The sequence below is a fragment of the Tachysurus vachellii genome, chromosome 20 (genome assembly GCF_030014155.1).
Source record: "Tachysurus vachellii isolate PV-2020 chromosome 20, HZAU_Pvac_v1, whole genome shotgun sequence".
NCBI lineage: Eukaryota > Metazoa > Chordata > Actinopteri > Siluriformes > Bagridae > Tachysurus > Tachysurus vachellii.
The window spans coordinates 18,607,732-18,626,798 of record NC_083479.1 but is presented as its reverse complement, the minus strand read 5'-3'; the positions used below and the strand labels follow the sequence as shown (position 1 = coordinate 18,626,798).

The window sequence follows — 19,067 nt, the reverse complement described above, 5'->3', positions numbered from 1 at the left end:
CCCCGCCCACGGAAACACAGAAGTATGTGGAAGCAATTTAGGTGATCTAAATAAAATGTCGTCCTTCATTTTATTAATACACGTTTTCTTATTTTTGGAAAGGATGTCTAGGCTAAGGGGGGCACGGTGGCTTAGTGGTTAGCACGTTTGCCTCACACCTCCAGGGTTGGGGGTTCGAATCCCGCCTCCGCCTTGTGTGTGTGGAGTTTGCATGTTCTCCCCGTGCCTCGGGGGTTTCCTCCGGGTACTCCGGTTTCCTCCCCCGGTCCAAAGACATGCATGGTAGGTTGATGGGCATCTCTGGAAAAATTGTCCGTAGTGTGTGATTGTGTGAGTGAATGAGAGTGTGTGTGTGTGCGCCCTGCGATGGGTTGGCACTTCGTCCAGGGTGTATCCTGCCTTGATGCCCGATGACGCCTGAGATAGGCACAGGCTCCCCGTGACCCGAGGTAGTTCGGATAAGCGGTAGAAAATGAGTGAGTGAGTGAGAATGTCGAGGCTAAAATAGCAAACCTTAAATCTTATATATAATATGTCTAATATACGGAGCTGATTTCGTCATAACAGCATGTAAAACGCTCGCATTCTATGAAAATGTATCAAATATCACAGTAAATGCATCACTGACTTCAGTCAGAAAAATTTACTGCCAATTAAATATGTGTGAAATATGAGAACATTTCATGTAACAGTGTACAAGTTAAAGAACACGGAATCCAATGAAGCAGTCAGATCACAGTAATAATAATAAAAGTTTATTAACTATACACAGTTTAATTAATAATAATAATAAAAAAAAAGGTAGTTTGTCTGCAAAAATGAACGCCGGCAGAACGCTTACTGCTGGTGTCTGCTCCCCAGGAAGTTCATACACCACACTGCCACACCAGGGAACACTGCATGCTGCCATCATCTAATTACATAGAAAATATTAATGTCAGTCAAAAGGCATTCTATCCAAGAATTGCTCCTAAATTATCCTAATGATCCTGGGTGTGTCATGAATAAAATGAGGTAATCTGTTTAACTGACTGAAAGACTAAATTGCGCATATAACCAGAGGTGGGAGTAAGTCACACATGTGCAAGTCACAAGTAAGTCTCAAGTCTTAACCTTCAAGTCTCAAGCAAGTCCGAGTCATTTTTTGTGAGAGTCAAGTCAAGTCAAGTCAAGTCACTGCTTTATGTCAAGCAAGTCAAGTCAAGTCAAGTCGTAGCTTGAGTCAATCAAGTCACTGGCAAGTCATACAGATGTTTGATGATTTAACTAAATGTATATATTAAACAAAGTTAAATCTACAGTATTTATGGACTATGAGAGTTTTATTGGCACCAAAAAATGATTATATGCATTTATTTTTATAAGGTGTCCACATACAGGTGAGTTGTAAATGCAATAAAAATCTAAAAAATCAAAACAAGGAATAAGATGTAAATGTAACTGAAATAAGGCCGACATAAAAGCATGAAAAGTTTCAATATGCCTCAAACATGGCAGAAGACCATGGAAAAGTATACAGTATATAAAAAAGTACAATGTTTTCTATGCAACCAAATGGCATTTTTTGAACAGGCATTCCCTTTTAATGGGACATGAACACATCCTTAAATTAGATCCTTCCATTTTAACAACAGAATAACAACAAAAATCAATCATGTCAATCAAAAAATGTAAATTATTGAATCACACAAACCTTGTAGTGAATTAACTATTGGAGAGAGAGAGAGAGAGAGAGAGAGAGATGATTGGAGTGAGTGTAATTTATTAATTATTAATATTAAAGGGATAGTTCACCTAAAAATTAAAATTCTGTCATCATTTTTTCACCCTTAAACCTGTATAAATGTCTTTGTTTTGATGAACACACATGTAGATATTTTGAGGATTGTTTGTAACCAAACCATTCATGAGCCCCATTCACTTCCATAGTATTCTTTTTTCCCACTATGGAAGTGAATGGGGCTCATGAATGGTTTGGTTACAAACATTCCTTAAAATATCTTCCTCCATGTTCATCAAAACAAAGACATTTATACAGGTTTATAACATCATGAGGGCGAGAAAATTATGATTTTTTTTATTTTTAGGTGAACTGTCCCTTTAAATTGAATGTGTGTGTGTGTGCATGTGAGACAAGAATATGGCTGTGCTTGTAACTCTAAGGTTTTTTATTTTTATATTTATATTTATGTTTTTTATATATATGTGCATCCCCATAAACGATCCATACGCTTTTCACTCAAAGCCTAACACTGAAGACCAATTATAAGTGCTATTGCAAAACAGCTGACATTTCCACATGAACAGTGACCAACCATTTACACTACATTGCGCTTACTAAAAATTTAATTTGATAGAACTTTGTCATTCAGTTGTGAGCGATGTGGTCGCATTCTGCTGTTCTTCTCTTCTCATCTTGCACAAAATCCCGGTAACCAAACTTAATTATTTTTGATGTAGCGCCTTCCATGTTTCGTCACGACTGTTAAGGTTTATTAGTTAGTGCGCGCGCTCCCTCTGCTTGCCTGCTGCGTCACGTGGTTAGATTACACTCGTGTGTGCGTTTAAAAACAGATTTAAAAAAACAAACAAAAAAACAAGTTATTTCGAGTCGTTTAACTCAAGTCCGAGTCAAGTCTCAAGTCATGAATGTCAAGTCAAAGTCAAGTCGAGTCTTTTTTTAATATTTGTCAAGCAAGTCTCAAGTCTCAAATGTGCGACTTAAGTCTGACTCGAGTCAAGTCATATGACTCGAGTCACCCATCTCTGCATATAACATTAGTTTATACAGTAAAGCAGATTTTCTTTATGGCTATGAACATCGTTAAACACATTTTGAATAACTCACGTTTCAGACAGAATTTCGCTCGCTTTCATCTGAAGACGCAAAGATGGCGGCTTCTCGCACAGGTGTCGTCTGATTTTCATGTTGACATGCATGCTCTCTTTAACGTCCGTGTTCCCAAAACAGCACCGCTGGGTTATAGCTCAAGACAATTTTCAACCCAAACTTGGGTTAAAACAACCCAAAGTCCTACCAAATGGCCTCAACCCAGCATTTGGGTTGAAAAAACAACCCAGCGTTTTTTAGAGTGTAGTGTTGTCTTGTGTAACTACAAAAGTTATTATGAAACAGAAGAAGTATTACACACATCCTGGCTAGTGTTTTAGCTGTATACTGTATGAAGACATCTCTGTGTACAAAAATCATATAATTCACTTAATTATAGATAGATAGCTAGATAGATAGATAGATAGATAGATAGATAGATAGATAGATAGATAGATAGATAGATATGAATGAATTCATGTAGTTATGAATGTACAGTTATATACATTTAGATTTGGAAGAAAAAGATTGTACGGAGTGTTAAGGTTAGGGTTAGGGTTACCCGAACCCTAACCCTAACCCGGGGTGGAGCAGAACTGTACGGTGATTACAGATAGTGATCAGTGAGACAATCAGGGTTCTAGCGGTGTAGTGTAGAGTTCAGTACGTTTGTGGTTGTGGGGGAAAAAAATGCCCATGAACCTGGTGGTTCTGGTGCGGATGGTCTTCCTGGATGATAGAAGGTTGAACAGTTTGTTACTTTGGTGCAAGGAGTTCTTGATGATATTGTTAATAAGAAATAGTAGATAAATACCACCCATATTCAAGATACTTCCACATGCTAAGACATCATTTTTGTGGTTGTGATTGCTAAGTTGTCGCAGGTTTGAGTCTAGCTTGTGAGGACTAGCACTTCTTATCTTGTTTCTGTTCTTTCTCACTTTTTCATCAATCTTAAACAGTCGTGTCACTGTGAGATCCTTTAACAGCTCTGTGCTCGGTGTCTTGTGTAAAATGGGTGTGAAGTATTCCTTTAAAACGAGGACAAAAAATAAGTTTTAAATAAATAAAAACCTTTGTTTAAGTGAGGTTCAGTGGAGGAACATGGAGAAAGTGGTGACTGTCAGGATTTCCCCTAACATACTCGATATCATCTCCACGTCCACTTGAGTGCTTTAGAAAGTTCCTTCAAGATCTCCACATTTCCTGATGACACAAATCCACACCCTTCAGAAATACTCGTCCAACCCATTCACATGAGCATCTCATCCGTCGTCTGTCCCAGGCAAGCCGTGATGTTTAGCAAGGTTGTTAATCAGCTCCCTGAGACTGATCTGATGGAACATTCTCCTGGTATCTTTCTCCTAGTGTGTTTTTTTTTCTTACACATGTCCTTCTCTTATCCTGTTCCAGATGTGAGCCACTTGATGCTTGAAAATCACTTTTAATGCACTAATGAGGCTTAATATGGCATTCGGGATGTCCGTCTGTTCCTTTCAACGATCCCTCTTTCTTCAATAACTGGAGTAAAGAATCCCAAGTGCAAGTTTTACTAATTTATTAATAGAACTTTTATAAACAGAGCATAAATATGGGGACTGGTTCTGAGGTTCTGACAGTTTGGCAGGGCTACAATACAATCTTTCTAAGACAGAAAAATCAGCCTGAGGTTTCATTTCTCATCCAAAAGGTTTAATATTTTGGTGTTTTGGTACAAAGAAGCAAGACTGCGGCTGATTTCTTTCTAGCCTAGACCGTAGATTTACTCATGTTGAGATGATTACACAGAGTATTGTTTATTCTCACTCTCTCTCACTCATCTTCTACCGCTTACTACCTCGGGTCACGGGGAGCCTGTGCCTATCTCAGGCGTCATCGGGCATCAAGGCAGGATACACCCTGGACAGAGTGCCAACCCATCGCAGGGCACACACACACTCTCATTCACTCACGCAATCACACACTACGGACAATTTTCCAGAGATGCCAATCAACCTACCATGCGTGTCTTTGGACCGGGGGAGGAAACCGGAGTACCCGGAGGAAACCCCCGAGGCACGGGGAGAACATGCAAACTCCACACACACAAGGCGGAGGCGGGAATCGAACCCCCAACCCTGGAGGTGTGAGGCGAACGTGCTAACCACTAAGCCACCGTGACCCCCCATTGTTTATTCTAGCATTCTTTTTTATCCAAAATACCGTCAGAGGAGAAATTTAAACTAGGCACATATTTTCCAAGAAAAGTTCAAATTCCCAAAAAGGCCTGGACTGGACTAAGAACTCTGAAGCCATCTACATAAAAGACCAGAGCCGCCTCTACTTTCTGACATCCTTTAACATCTGCAGGACGATGATGTTCTCTGAGTATTTTTTGCTGTTGCGTGCTGGGGCAGCGGACTGAAGTTAACTGATGCCAACAGACTGAAAAAACTCATCCGTAAGGCCGGTGATGTTCTTGGGGTGGAGCTGGACTGTAGTGTCAGAGAGAAGGATGTTGTCTAAGCTACTGCCCATCTCAGACAACATCTTACACCCGCTCCATTATGCCGTGGATACAGGAGTACATTTAGTCGCAGACTCATTCAACCAAGGTTCTCCACAGAGTGACACAGGAAATCCTTCCTACCAGTGTCCATCTGATTTTTACAGTTCCTCTGTATAACAACATACTGTATCTCATTGTGCAACAATACACCTTTACCTGCATAGTTCTTTTTACATATTTTGTATATATTATATTAGTCTGTGTATATTATCAGTCTCATAATATAGATTAATAAAGTAAATAAAGTGTATATATAAAGTTATAAGGGTCATAAATGGAAGTTAAAATGGAAGTTATGTTAAAATCATGAACACAGATGTCAATTTGTCTTTAAGTGTGTGTGTAATTGTTTGCCCCACACCATTGTTATTATGCCATCAATAAGACCTTGTAGTGTACTGTATCCTATTGATCCATGCTAAAAGCTTTATTGTTGATTGAAGCTGTTGATTGATATTTGATGTTTGTGCTCCAGTTTAATGGTGTCTCCTGTTCCTTCACTGGTAATTAGTAAGCTGACAGAACCGATCAGAGCCCACGACTGCCATGGGCATTGAAAGCTAAAGCAAAATGAATTGCTTGATTGCTCCAGGCATGCCTTACAGCAGCTAACGGAGAAACATCGATAGGTCAGTAGTTAAAGCTTTGGGCTTCAGACTGGAAGATGTTACGTTCAGGCTATTTCCGTTGGATAAAAAAGTCTGCTATGGGCACTATTGCGAATTTATATTCTCTGACCTGAGGGATCTGTCAGAAACGCACAGGCTCTCTGGGGAAAATGGCTACATTATAGTAAAAGACACTAGGGCTGTGAGCCGGGCTGCTTCTGAAAGTTGAGGATTTAATGCTCTTATTGACTTTAAAAATGGGAAATCGAACCTCAGAACAACATAATTTTTTTATCTCTGTGCTTTTGAGCTACAAATTGGGGAAAAACATCCTGTTAAACTTGGAGGAATTCAAAGTGGAGAAGACCACCTTGAGTTTCCCAGCAGGAATGGGTTTGGGAGGTGTTTTCTTTTATTTATTCCTTGTTAAATGTTGAAAATTATGAGTTGCAAGATATTTGCAGCCCTGAAGTTAGTAGTTATCAGGAGAAATACCAATGCCAGTGTTCCATCCTACCGAGGCTGATACCCTGAGCACAGCCATGATCATTTAGCATTGCTTGCTTTAGAGTGGCAATCATAACAAGATGGTGAGGTGGTGCAGTGGGTAGCTTTTCTCCTCACAACTCCAGGATCCATGATGCAGTCCTAAGCTTGGGATTTGCCTTATTTTTCCCCCATGACCTTTTCTTGAAGAATCAAAAAAACATGAATGAGTGTCTTCCTGTAACAGTCTCTAGACCATCTGCAAATCTGACTATGATATAATGGTTACCGAATATGATTTATAAATGAATGCCATCAAGATTTACAATAAGAACAAACTTGCTAACAAGTCATTACCAAGCTAAAATCTTGCAAGCTCACTTTACATATTTAATTAACATCTTTGCAGCGGTAGACGTATTTAGTTAGCTAGCATTCACCGCTATGACACACAAGCACACTAGCATTAGCTTTACATTAATACTGATTAATAGTACGAGTTATACGTCCATCTATTTACAGTAGGGTGGGAATTTCTTTTAATAATAATTATACTGTTGTCACATTTTATTTATGTTCAAGACAGGCTTGTTTAATTCATAAATACCAAATCAGTCCATGATGCATGTTAGCATAATGGCTAAGATGTGTAAGGGTGGAGTGATGTCTAGACAACTGTCACTGAGGATCTCAGTGATCTCAGTGTTTGCTTTAATGGTACAAGGCTCATCCTTATCCCCGCATTGGAATGAATCAGGGTATAGACACTGAGCACTCCTCCTGTTTTTGACCTAGATAGCATTCAGCAGTGAATGTGCTTCCCTTTTTCGATCCCTCCCTGTTTTTCTCCCACTCCCTCAGTCGCAATTCATTTTTTCCCTCTTGTTCAACCCATACACAGAATGCATGATCGTGTTCAGTGTCTAAATGTCAAGGAAGCACGTGATGACATGATCAAACTCCATAATAAACCATGCGTGCAATTCTCCCGCACACACTGACGTGCATTTAGGGATGATTATGTAGTAGTAATAATAATAATAATAATAATAATAATAATAATAATAATAATAATAATAATAATAATAATAATAAATCGTCTATGTGCTTTTAACTGGAGATTGAGTGTGTGTTTTTTTGTTTTAGCGGAGTCGGAATTGATAATAAAACTCGTTTTAATTGTGTTTCTTTTTCTTGACAACACTGCCACCTTGTGGTTTCTGTTGGTAATAAAGCTAGACGATGAGCGCATGGTTAAGTGCGCATGTGCAATAAAAACAGGTTTTTGCGTAATTACGTTAGATTAATAATGTTGTAATATTTGTTTAACTAATTTATCAATGCAGTCATGTTAAACACAGTGGTATTTCAGTGCCACAATGGTATTTAACGGTTGGTTTTAACAGCTGGTTAAATTAGAACATTTATATTTACATGTGACTCATTCTCAGACTGAAAATGTCATATGTGCATGAGTAATAAATGAAAAATGGAAAAAAAAAAATTTTATATGTGCAAAATAAATAAAAATGCATGGTTACTTTCTGAAAAAAAATTAAAAAGAAGAAAAAAATTCCTTAAATATACTGGAATTTATCTGATATCCCTTATATATATTCCCTTAAAGTATTTGCTCATACTGTATTTCTCACAAGGGGATTATGATAAAAAAAACAACGTTTCAGGAGAAGACTATTTTTCTTAAAACTTACGACTGCCAAGTTAGACCTAATCATCTATTATTTGCTTTATTGTAATCTCATAATTGCCCTGTGATGGGTTGGCACTCCGTCCAGGGTGTATCCTGCCTTGATGCCCGATGACGCCTGAGATAGGCACAGGCTCCCCGTGACCCGAGGTAGTTCGGATAAGCGGTAGAAGATGAATGAATGAATGAATGAATAATCTCATAATGACAAAATATTCAAGATTTTTTTTTGCATGATCTCAGATTATTATTCAGTAATTGAATTAACACCACAGTGCTGAGACAGAGACAGATTTATTTCGGCTTTAAATCACCGTATCAGAATGTCAGTGGACCAAAGGTCAGTGGGCCAGTCTGGAACGTTCTGGAAATGAATTTAATGAATTTTAGAAGCTTCTAAATGGCTAATTTTCATAATTAGCAGCTAATTGGAGGAGCACCTGTGGCTGTAAAAGGCCATTGATACCATGTGAAAATCCAAGCAACTCAGGCTCTGAATACAAAATATAGATGTGCACAAGTCTATTTTTTTTTAGATATAATGATCAGCCCAAAGGAAGATGGGTGAGGTTTTTAATCTGTGTAACACCATAAAACCTTTGAAGCATGGAGGTGGCAGCATCTGCTGTTTGTTGGGGAGTTTTGCTGGTGGACTTGAGAAAATAGATGACATCATGAGTAAGGAAGATGGTGTCAAAAGGTAAAACCAAAAGACAGTTCAAACTTGGTTTCATTTACATTTGCATGTATGACATTTGGAAGGTGCCTTTATGCAGAGTGGCGTACCAAAGTAGTTTGAAGTCTCCATCACTGAATACATCAAGACACAGAGAAAGGATACCATCAGAAAATTCTGTTGGGGAAATATAGCCGTATATATGGACAGGAAAAAGGGTTTCAGGAAGAGTTCTTCAAGCGTCGTTTAAAGACAGCGAGTTGCTCAGTTGTTCAGATGTCTAAGGGGAAGTTGGCTTTGTAAGCAAGCATCAGTGTTTTGCCTCAGTTAAAAAACATTGTGTCAGGAGAAATGGGCAACAATCCCAGCAAAGTATCATGAAACGTTTGTAGAAGGTGACGCTTTTGACCCACTAAAACATGATATAGTAAAAACAACTCTTATTTTGCTAAAAAAGCTATTGAAAGCTATTATTTTGAAGTTTTTACTTGAGATACACTAATTGATTTGTAGCATGAAATGTGTGGAGTTTGTATGTCTTTAGCTTAAGTAAATGCAAATTCAAAGTCTGGACCCAACAACAGCTCCTAGAAGCTGACAGGTTTTACATAAATTTACATAAAGCTTATGATGTTAACCCTTTTTACCACCGTGTTGCATTCTGCTGACAGAATGGAAATTGAATGATTGGACATTTTAAATCTATATAAACAAATAAACTATTTTATTGTCTACTTGCTTATGAGCTTTATATTAACCACCACTGTGGAGTGGAACATGACAAAGACATTCAATGTAAATTTAAAGACATTCAAAGAAGTGTTTTTTATGCTATTACATACTTATTAAAGCATCTTTCAGAATGATCTGTATCTAAAGTATCCCTGTCTGAGAGTAAGGGGTTACATTTATTCAGTCGGCTCAGCTATACCAGTATGATGACGTTGTGGTTTGCTGAAAATGTGCAGCTGGTAAAGAAACAGACAGATTGGTGCTAATCTCCAGGAGCAGCAGGTGCTGCAGATTTCGGTAATCCCGGGCTAAAGGGGATTTTGTGACCCTTTAAAGACTTCTCTGATTGTGCATGGATTTTAGCTACTTATAAAAAAGGTTTAGTTTACTAACTTTATTGTTTAGGACAGTGGATCTTTGGTAGTTAAACTAGCAGTGATTAGTTCCCAGGTCAGCTTACATATGTTTATATTCAATTTTAGTTGTATTTTGAGAAAACTAGATTAACAAATAAATCTATACCTTATATATATAGATATATAAATCTATTCTGTTACATAAAAATAATTTATAATCCTAGCCATCATGAAGCAGACATAAAGTCTGGTTCATTTTCCACAAACAACACCTTCCAAGTTGTGGCCTAATGGTTAGAGAGTTTGATTTAAGGTTGTGGGTTTGAGTCTTGGGTTGGGGTTCGAGTCTCAGGCTGGCAATACCGAGGTGCCCTTGAGCAAGGTAGAGAACAAATTCTGAGTATGGGTCACCATACTTAGCTGTATGTCACGTCACTTTCACAGTGGTTCATATGTATTACAAGAATTTAAATTTTCATTATCTAAAGAACAGCATGTCATCCTGATATCCATTTAGAGGAATTTAATGTTGTGGTATAAGTAAGTTTTTGTTAGATAGATTCACAGACAGACAGAGTGTAGTTAGTGTACTGCAGTGTTGCTAGAGGGCAACAGTGTAGCTTGAGGGCCACAATGTATCTAGAGGGCCACAGTGTATCTAGAGGGCCACGATGTAGCTTGAGGGCTACAGTGTATCTAGAGGGCCACAATGTAGCTTGAGGGCTACAGTGTGTCTAGAGGGCCACAGTGTAGCTAAAGAACTGCAGTGAAACTAGAGGGCCACAGTGTATCTAGAGAACTGCAGTGAAATTAGAGGGCCACAATGTAGCTTGAGGGCTACAGTGTGTCTAGAGGGCCACAGTGTAGCTAAAGAACTGCAGTGAAACTAGAGGGCCACAATGTATCTAGAGAACTGCAGTGAAACTAGAGGGCCACAGTGTCCACAGTGTATCTAGAGAACTGCAGTGAAATTAGAGGGCCACAATGTATCTAGAGGGCCACAGTGTAGCTAGAGAACTGCAGTGAAACTAAAGGGAAGCAGTGTATCTAGAGAACTGCAGTGAAACTAGAGGGCCACAGTGTAGCTAGAGTACTGCAGTGAAACTAGAGGGCCACAGTGTAGCTAGAGAACTGCAGTGAAACTAGAGGGCCACAGTGTAGATAGAGAACTGCAGTGAAACTAGAGGGAAGCAGTGTATCTAAAGGGCCGCACTGTTTTCCGGGAAGATAGAACTGCAGTGGACTCTATTAGGCACCAGGGTGAAGGTCGGTGCATTTATGTTAACAGATCATGGTGCACAGACTCAACTATATTTGAAAGTCAAGTGTTCGGCTCATCTGGAGTATTTGTTAATTAAATTCAGACCCTTTTATGTACTAAGAACATTCTCAGCCATTGTTGTTGACTGCAGCATACATCTCTCTGGATGCTAAAACTAAGGCAGCTATCAGCAAGCAACTATCTATACATTCCTTGGGAACACCAATTTATTCAATTATTTAATCAGCCAATCATGTGTTTGTAAAACAGTGGACACAAACACAGTTACTGCTCAAGAGCTTTAGTTATTCATTCATTCATTCATTTTCTACCACTTATCCGAACTACCTCGGGTCACGGGGAGCCTGTGCCTATCATCGGGCATCAAGGCAGGATACACCCTGGACGGAGTGCCAACCCATCGCAGGGCACACACACACTCTCATTCACTCACGCAATCACACACTACGGACAATTTTCCAGAGATGCCAATCAACCTACCATGCATGTCTTTGGACCGGGGTGGAAACCGGAGTACCCGGAGGAAACCCCAGAGGCACGGGGAGAACATGCAAACTCCACACACACAAGGCGGAGGCGGGAATCGAACCCCCAACCCTGGAGGTGTGAGGCGAACGTGCTAACCACTAAGCCACCGTGACCCCAGCTTTAGTTATTATTCACGTCAAATATCAGGATGGAGAAAAATGGGACTTCTGTGTGACTGTGGCAGGCTGTTAGTGCCACATGGGCTGGGTTGAGTGCTTCACAAACAGCTGATCTTCTAGGATTTTTACACAGAATGGAGCCAAACACATAAAACATGTGATGAGTATCATTTCTGAGGAGCAGTAAGCTGCATTAATGAGGGAAAGGCCAACATCAGAGGAAAATGGCCAAGCTGTTTTGAAGACCACTGGAGACTCCATCCAAAAACGTTTAAAAACATTTCCTTAAAGCAGATTTCACCACCTCAGGGATTAGCAGTAATGTTTTTATTTTATAAATAGATAGATAGATAGATAGATAGATAGACAGACAGACAGACAGACAGACAGACAGATAGGTGAAGATGGTTTCCTTTCACCCAAAAGTATTCAATCTAAACTAAACCTTTAATTCGATATTCCACCGTAAAGAATAACGAACTGTTGAAGTATTGGATAATGAGATATTGAGCACACTTACTGAACATATATTGTGAGTTCTTGTAGGCTCAAGCTGCTGCATGTACAAGAGAAGAGTGTATGACACGGGTGAGCATCAAATATAAAAACTAGTTGCTACATCGTCCATATAATATTGCTCAAGCTCAGTATATCTGAATAAGATGAATTCAAGACATTTTGAATACATAAAATCCTAATAAGGGTATAAATTTAGAGCTCTAAACCCAACATAATAAAGAAATAATATGGTGAAGAATAAGCAGCATATCTGGTGTGGAAGTAAAGGCCGTTGTTCATTTTAGCGACTGTAAGCAGCCTTTTGTAGACTAATGAATTACAAAGTTCCATTTCCTACAGGTAATTTCCAACAGTACAGTGAATCACACTTCATTTTCTTCTCCCAGCAGGCAAACCTTTCTTTGTGTTTTCCTGCAGTAGTGGGGTCGCTACGACTCAGCAACCTTTTCTAGGTCATCAAATTCATTTAAGATCTGAATTGAATATCAAATAAATGGTTGCTAAACAATACTGTAATGCAGCAAAATAACACTAAACTGGCTATGGTCATTTCTTTCAGCATTGGGTCAGCGTGACCCACATTTTAGGGCCCAAGCACCAATGGTGCTAACAGTACATTAGGCAAATTCTGGACCTGGACATGGATTACTTAACAAGATTATTACATTCTGCAGATCCAATTTTATCTACATATAACAACATATTAGTAAACATATCTATCTTTTCAGCCGTTGTTTGTGCATGTTTTACAATTACCATCTGTTTAATGAATCATCCTACAGGGTTCGTCGGATTCTACACAGATTTGTTCAACAAAATATCAAGATATGCTTGTTGTTATATTGAGATGGAACTTTTGAAATCTTAGATGTTGCCACGGCATTATGTAGGATTGGCATTATGGGGTGTAGTAGCTTAATGATAAAGGTGTTGGACTGGATTGGAAGGTTGTGAGTTCGAATCCCAGGGCCACCAAGCTGCCACCACTGTGCCCCTGAGCAAGGACCTTAACCCTCAATTACTCCACTGTAGTAAAATGTAAATCGCTCTGGATGAAGGCGTCTGCCAAATGCCATAAATGAAAATGATGCCACAACAGTGTGGTATAATTTGGCTGTATATACAACATGTCCTGTATAACTATGCATGCATAGTTATAATAATAAAATCAATAGTCATCATTAGAGTGAAAATATTGTCCACGTTTCCATATTCTGGATCATGGTACAGACATCACTGCACCCATGGTGCTTGGGCCCACCAATCGCTGCTTACAGCTAAATTTTCTTAAATTAGCTTATTTTTATATAGCAGATGTCTTTGTTTTCTTTCATAGCCTTCAATTACACTCAAGATAAAACAATATGACATGTTTATAGCATGATAACTGTTACCATTTTCACTATATCATGGGACCTACTTATGATTTCATAATTCTAAAGAGGACAAAAAGCTGTAAAAGACTAGGAGCAATGTGAGGCTTCACTGGCACACTCACATATACTTTTCATTCAGGTGCATCATCATATGGTGCTACATATATATAAAATCTCCTTATTGTGTCTTTTTCTCCTGTATATCCTGTATTATTGTAATTTTCCCAACCTCTGTATTTTTTTAATTGATTTTGTCTTATACTGTAGTATGTCTGTGTGTATTATGGAGTACACTTTGCACCGCAGTCCTGAATGCTATACATTTTTCCCGTATGGAAGACAATAACGTATACATGATGTGATTTGTAAACACCTTGAGCACACACAGATGCTCTCTATATCATGCTAACGTATGTCACATGAAAGGCATGGGGATAAAATCTATGATTTTGGCAAACTTACTTTCTGCCCTTAGAGAATGAGCCTGTCAGCTATCTGTAATTCATCCACACACCTGTATGAAATGCCTGAATGATCTGTTTACCTGGTGAATTATGCATTCTTAATCATACAGGGATGATTTAAAAAAAGTCTTCATACGGCTGAAAAACAAAGGCTTAGGTTGCTGCGTGCGTATAATTGTTTGACTAGACTACTTTGGCTCAGAGCCTTTACCCTAATCCTTAATCCTTAATCAATGGCGATGCCTGGCTAATCAACAATGAGCTGCTCACAAACTCCTGCTGTGCTGAAAATAGTGCAGCAACTGAATAAACAATGGTCAGGGGTGGACATGTGTTGATCCATTTCCACTGACGATGGATGGGGTAAAGGGGGGCCAATAGATTGTGAATTGCAACAGAAAAGCTAGTAGTAGCAGTAGTACTATTAATAGCAGTGGTATAATAGTTGTAGAAACAGCAGTAGACATAGTAGTGGAAGTAATCAGTTGTAGTAATAAGAATTAGTTAGTAGAAGTAGCAGTAATAGTCATAGAAGGGATAGACGTGGTGGTAGAAGTAGTAGTAGTCATAGTGCAGTAATAATTGTAGTAGAAGTAGTAGTCATGGTAGTAGGAGGAGGAAGAGGAGGCGGAGGAGGAATGGTGGTTTTAGTAATAGTAGAAGCAGAAGTTGTTGTAGTTGTAGCTTCCAGCACCGCTGGCTTGGTTGCACCATCTCTCTGTGTAAGAGGTCGTTATACATCAAGACTCTTTACTGTTCTGGCACCGAGGTGGTGGAATGAACTTCCCCTGTAGATGTCCAAACAGACGAGACACTGGATATCTTCAAACGACGACTGAAAACCTACCTGTTCCTGAAACACTTGAACTAACACCTTTTCCCTCTTTGTTGTATGTGTATATTTAAAAAAGAAACCTGAACAGAGTTTTAGGTTGATGGTATCCTAAGTCTGTAACCCAGTGTTAATGTATTAATCGATAGAGACTTAACAGCACTTTTGTATGTTGCTCTGAATAAGGGTGTCTGCCAAATGCCTTAAATGTAACGTAAGTAGTAGTAGCAGTATTAATAGAAGTTATGATAGCAGTAGTATCATGGTAGCAGAATTAGTTGTGGTAGTAGTAGAAATCATGGTAGGAGTATAGGAGGAGTAGGAGGAAGAGGAGCAGGAGGAGGAGTAATGGTGTTTATAGTAGTAGTAGCAATTATAGAAGTAGGAGCAGAAGGAGGATTAGGAGTAATAGTTGTGTAGACGTTGTGGTGGTGGTGTAGGTAGGAGTAGACTAAAAATTTGCTGTAAAATGTACAGTTATTTATTTGCAAAGTGGTAAACAACTATAAAAGTTCTTTATAGTAAATATGTTTTATAGTTTACTGTCAATTTATAGGACTTTATTGGCAACCCGTGTAAAAGTATTTGTTTTTGTTTTTTACAGAAGCAGCAGCAGTAGTAGATGTAGGAGTAGAATAAGCAGGGGCGCCACTAAGGGGGAAAATTTAGGATGATTCTAAGGGCCCACACACTTTTGGGGCCCCCAGAGGCTTGTATGTTTGGTGCGAAATGGGTTTGGTAGGGGGCCCAGTCTCATTTGCTTTCATAGGGCCCAAAATTGCTAGTGGCGACCCTGAGAATAAGTAACAGTTTTTATACTTGTGGTAGTAGTAATAGTGGTAGTAAAGTGGTAGCAGTAACAGTAACAGTACTAGTGGTAGTGATAATGATAAAGAGAAGGAGCAGAGTATCAGTAGTAACATTATTACTAGTAGGAAAAGCAGTAGTACTAATAATAGTAATAGAAGTCTGAGGAAGAGCAGTATTAGTAGTAGTATTAGTAATAATAGTCATTGTTGTAATCAGATTACAAAATATTTATTTGTCTATTCAATTCAATTCAATTCAAGTTTATTTGTATAGCACTTTTTACAATGGACATTGTCTAAAAGCAGCTTTACAGAACATAGACATAGAGCAGAAGGTAAACATAAGGAGAAGTATAAAGAATTAATATAATAAAAATTCAAGATATATATAGTTCACAGTATGTATATATGTATGTATGTATGTATGTATGTATGTATGTACAGTATGTATGTATGTATGTACAGTATGTATGTATGTATGTACAGTATGTATGTATGTATGTATGTATGTATGTACTGTATGTATGTATGTATGTATGTATGTACAGTATGTATGTATGTATATGTGTTTATCCACAATGAGCAAGTCTGAGGTGACTCAGGCAGCAGTGGCAAGGAAAAACTCCCTTAAATTGGTAAGGAAGAAACCTTGAGAGGAACCAGACTCAAAGGGGAACCTCATCCTCATATGGGTGACACTAGAGGGTGTGATTACAAATATACAGTCAAACAAATGCTGTATTGGTGTAAGGATCACGTTTATCTATGTATTTTTGTTTATTTGTTTGTTTGTTTTATTTAGCACTAGGAGCTTTGACACTCTCTGAAACCTTTCTGGGTAAATACATATATTTTCTTTTACTTAGAGACTCTGGTTATGTGTTTATTTCGTTTGCACAAGTTTATTGTGACATCCCAATAGTCAAGTGCACAAAAATAAATAAATAAATAAATAAAGACTAAAATTTGTGTGCAAGCAACGTTTATTTATTTATTTATTCGTAACAGTTATATAATCATAATAACTATTCTAAATAATAATCATCAGTGCACGCGCGAATCTTTCTGGTTTTACATGAAGTGCGATAGACGGCGCGCGTTCACGACCCTACGGCTACAAGGCGCGTCAACGAGGCTGCGCGCGCGCGTTCCCGATCTCGCCATACAAAACAAAGCTCTCTGCGCCGCTTTCATTCGGGGTTTTATAGACCACAGGCTGGATCTGAATGCAGACGGAAAGGAAAATCCTCCAGGGGGAGGAAAAAAAAATGGATTTACAGCTAGTCTAATAAGCGTTTCACACCTGGATCGGGGTAGTAAAAATAAAAAAACAACAACAACAACAACAAGAAGACGCCGCTTTAAGTGCTTTGTCTTTGGTCATTTAGTGTTACAAGCCACCGTCTGGGGGGTGGAATAAGCGATCGCCATGTTGTTACCTAAAGGGCTTTACTGAAGAAGGTGGACGTTGAAAGTGTGGAGGGAATAATATCGTTTTATTTCCCTCTGTCTCTCCATCGCGGTCTCGCCGTTTTGCTGACTGTTTGTCCTCGGCGACATGGCGGAGCAAAGCTACTCCTGGTGAGTGCGCATTCACCCAAACGGCCAAGCTTTCGGATATAAAATGCGTTTTTTTTTTTTTTTTTTTTTTTTGCTTTTCCATTCGTAATGATCTACATTCCGACTCGTTGTACGTGTCCATGTTTATCCCTCACCTGCACACCTGAGTGTTGTCATAAACACAGATAGATGCACGATTTCTGTATAAATAGATGCACCAACAATGACTGGGGCTCACGTTTAAGCTTCGAGGCGTGCGTTAGGACGTTACGCTTTTAGATGAAGCTACGAACACCACCGACGTGAAGAAAATATATGTAGTGATTGCGATATTATATTGTGTGTTGTTTTTTTTTTTTTTTAAACGTGTCCGATGTGGTAAACGCGACGGCTCGTTACAGTTGCATCCGCACTGAACAAGCGTTAGCTTTAGCCGCTGTGCTATTCACCAACAAAGACAAAAGCTAGTTAGCTAACAAGCTACATAGCAACCTGGCTGCCAAGCACTGGAGCTCATAGCTGTGTGTTTTAATACATTTTAGACACAAAAGACATCGACGTCGATTTTAAACCCGTATTTGTGTGAATCATTATATATATATATAATATATATATATATATATATATATATATATATATATAATAATGCACATACGGGACATCATTCACAACCTAGCAGATGTTTCTCTTCCGTAATTACGGTGCATTTTGTTTTAAAATACGCACAAGTACATCAGCGTTGTTCTGTATAAACCACTAAAAACATTTCTTATTTAACATTCCACATTTAACTTTGTGATGACGGCAACACAGATAGAGGAAGAGACGCTAATAACAAGAGATGCTAGTTCGTGCTAGCAGCTAATCGCTAGCGACGCAATACTGGCTCATTAAAGGCAAAACAGTTTAGCTATAGCTGCACCTTTCCTGTCATTTTTATAGCTCTATTACTACAAACGGATCTATATTCGTTATCTTTATATCTATATCTTTATTTATATCGTCTTAGTGTATGAACGGTTTGTTTAGTCTGACAGTAGCAGTTAGCAGTGCAGTAATTGCGGGTTTAGCCTCATTAACGCAAGCTAATCCTCGGAGCCCATTCACTACGATTTCCTTTATAAAACTCATTTAATTGTCTTTTTCTGTATAAATGTAAAATATCTGACTTGTCATCCCTTTTCAGAGAGAATCGAAGCGTTCTGTTTTTCTATTTGTTTACACACACACACACACACACACACACACACACACACACACACAATCTGTGTTCACACTGAACTCAAAACCGATTTAAATCCATTTATTTGGGATGAAATGTTATTTTTTTTATGTCTGTATATGACGGCAAAAATAACTTTCAGCTATTTTGTAAAATTTTATAGATTTGAGCAAAAAATTGACAGCTAAATGAAATGGCAGGTTCATGCTGTTTGATCTCTGGTCAGATTTTTTTTGTTCTGAGAAATTAAATGAATGAAATTAATCAGAAATCATTTGGTCGTGAGTTGAGATCAAACTTTAGCTTATGTCAGAAACTAGCCTGATATTCGGTTTGTCCTTAATACAGTAAACATTTGCTTCGCAGCGATACGATGAAGCACAGGACTGTAATGATTTCATCGTGTGATCGA

General features: G+C 38.5%; 1 protein-coding gene across 1 annotated transcript in view; it reads left to right on the top strand.

The window, feature by feature from the left end:
• The first annotated feature begins 17,020 nt into the window (after positions 1 to 17,020).
• Positions 17,021 to 19,067, top strand: part of sppl3 (signal peptide peptidase 3) — a 32,139-nt gene continuing 30,092 nt past the window's right edge. Inside the window, exon 1 of the mRNA XM_060895510.1 lies at positions 17,021 to 17,454. Within this exon, the coding sequence (XP_060751493.1) occupies positions 17,432 to 17,454 (23 nt within the window). The 5' untranslated portion in view covers positions 17,021 to 17,431. The remainder of the gene's footprint in view (positions 17,455 to 19,067) is intronic.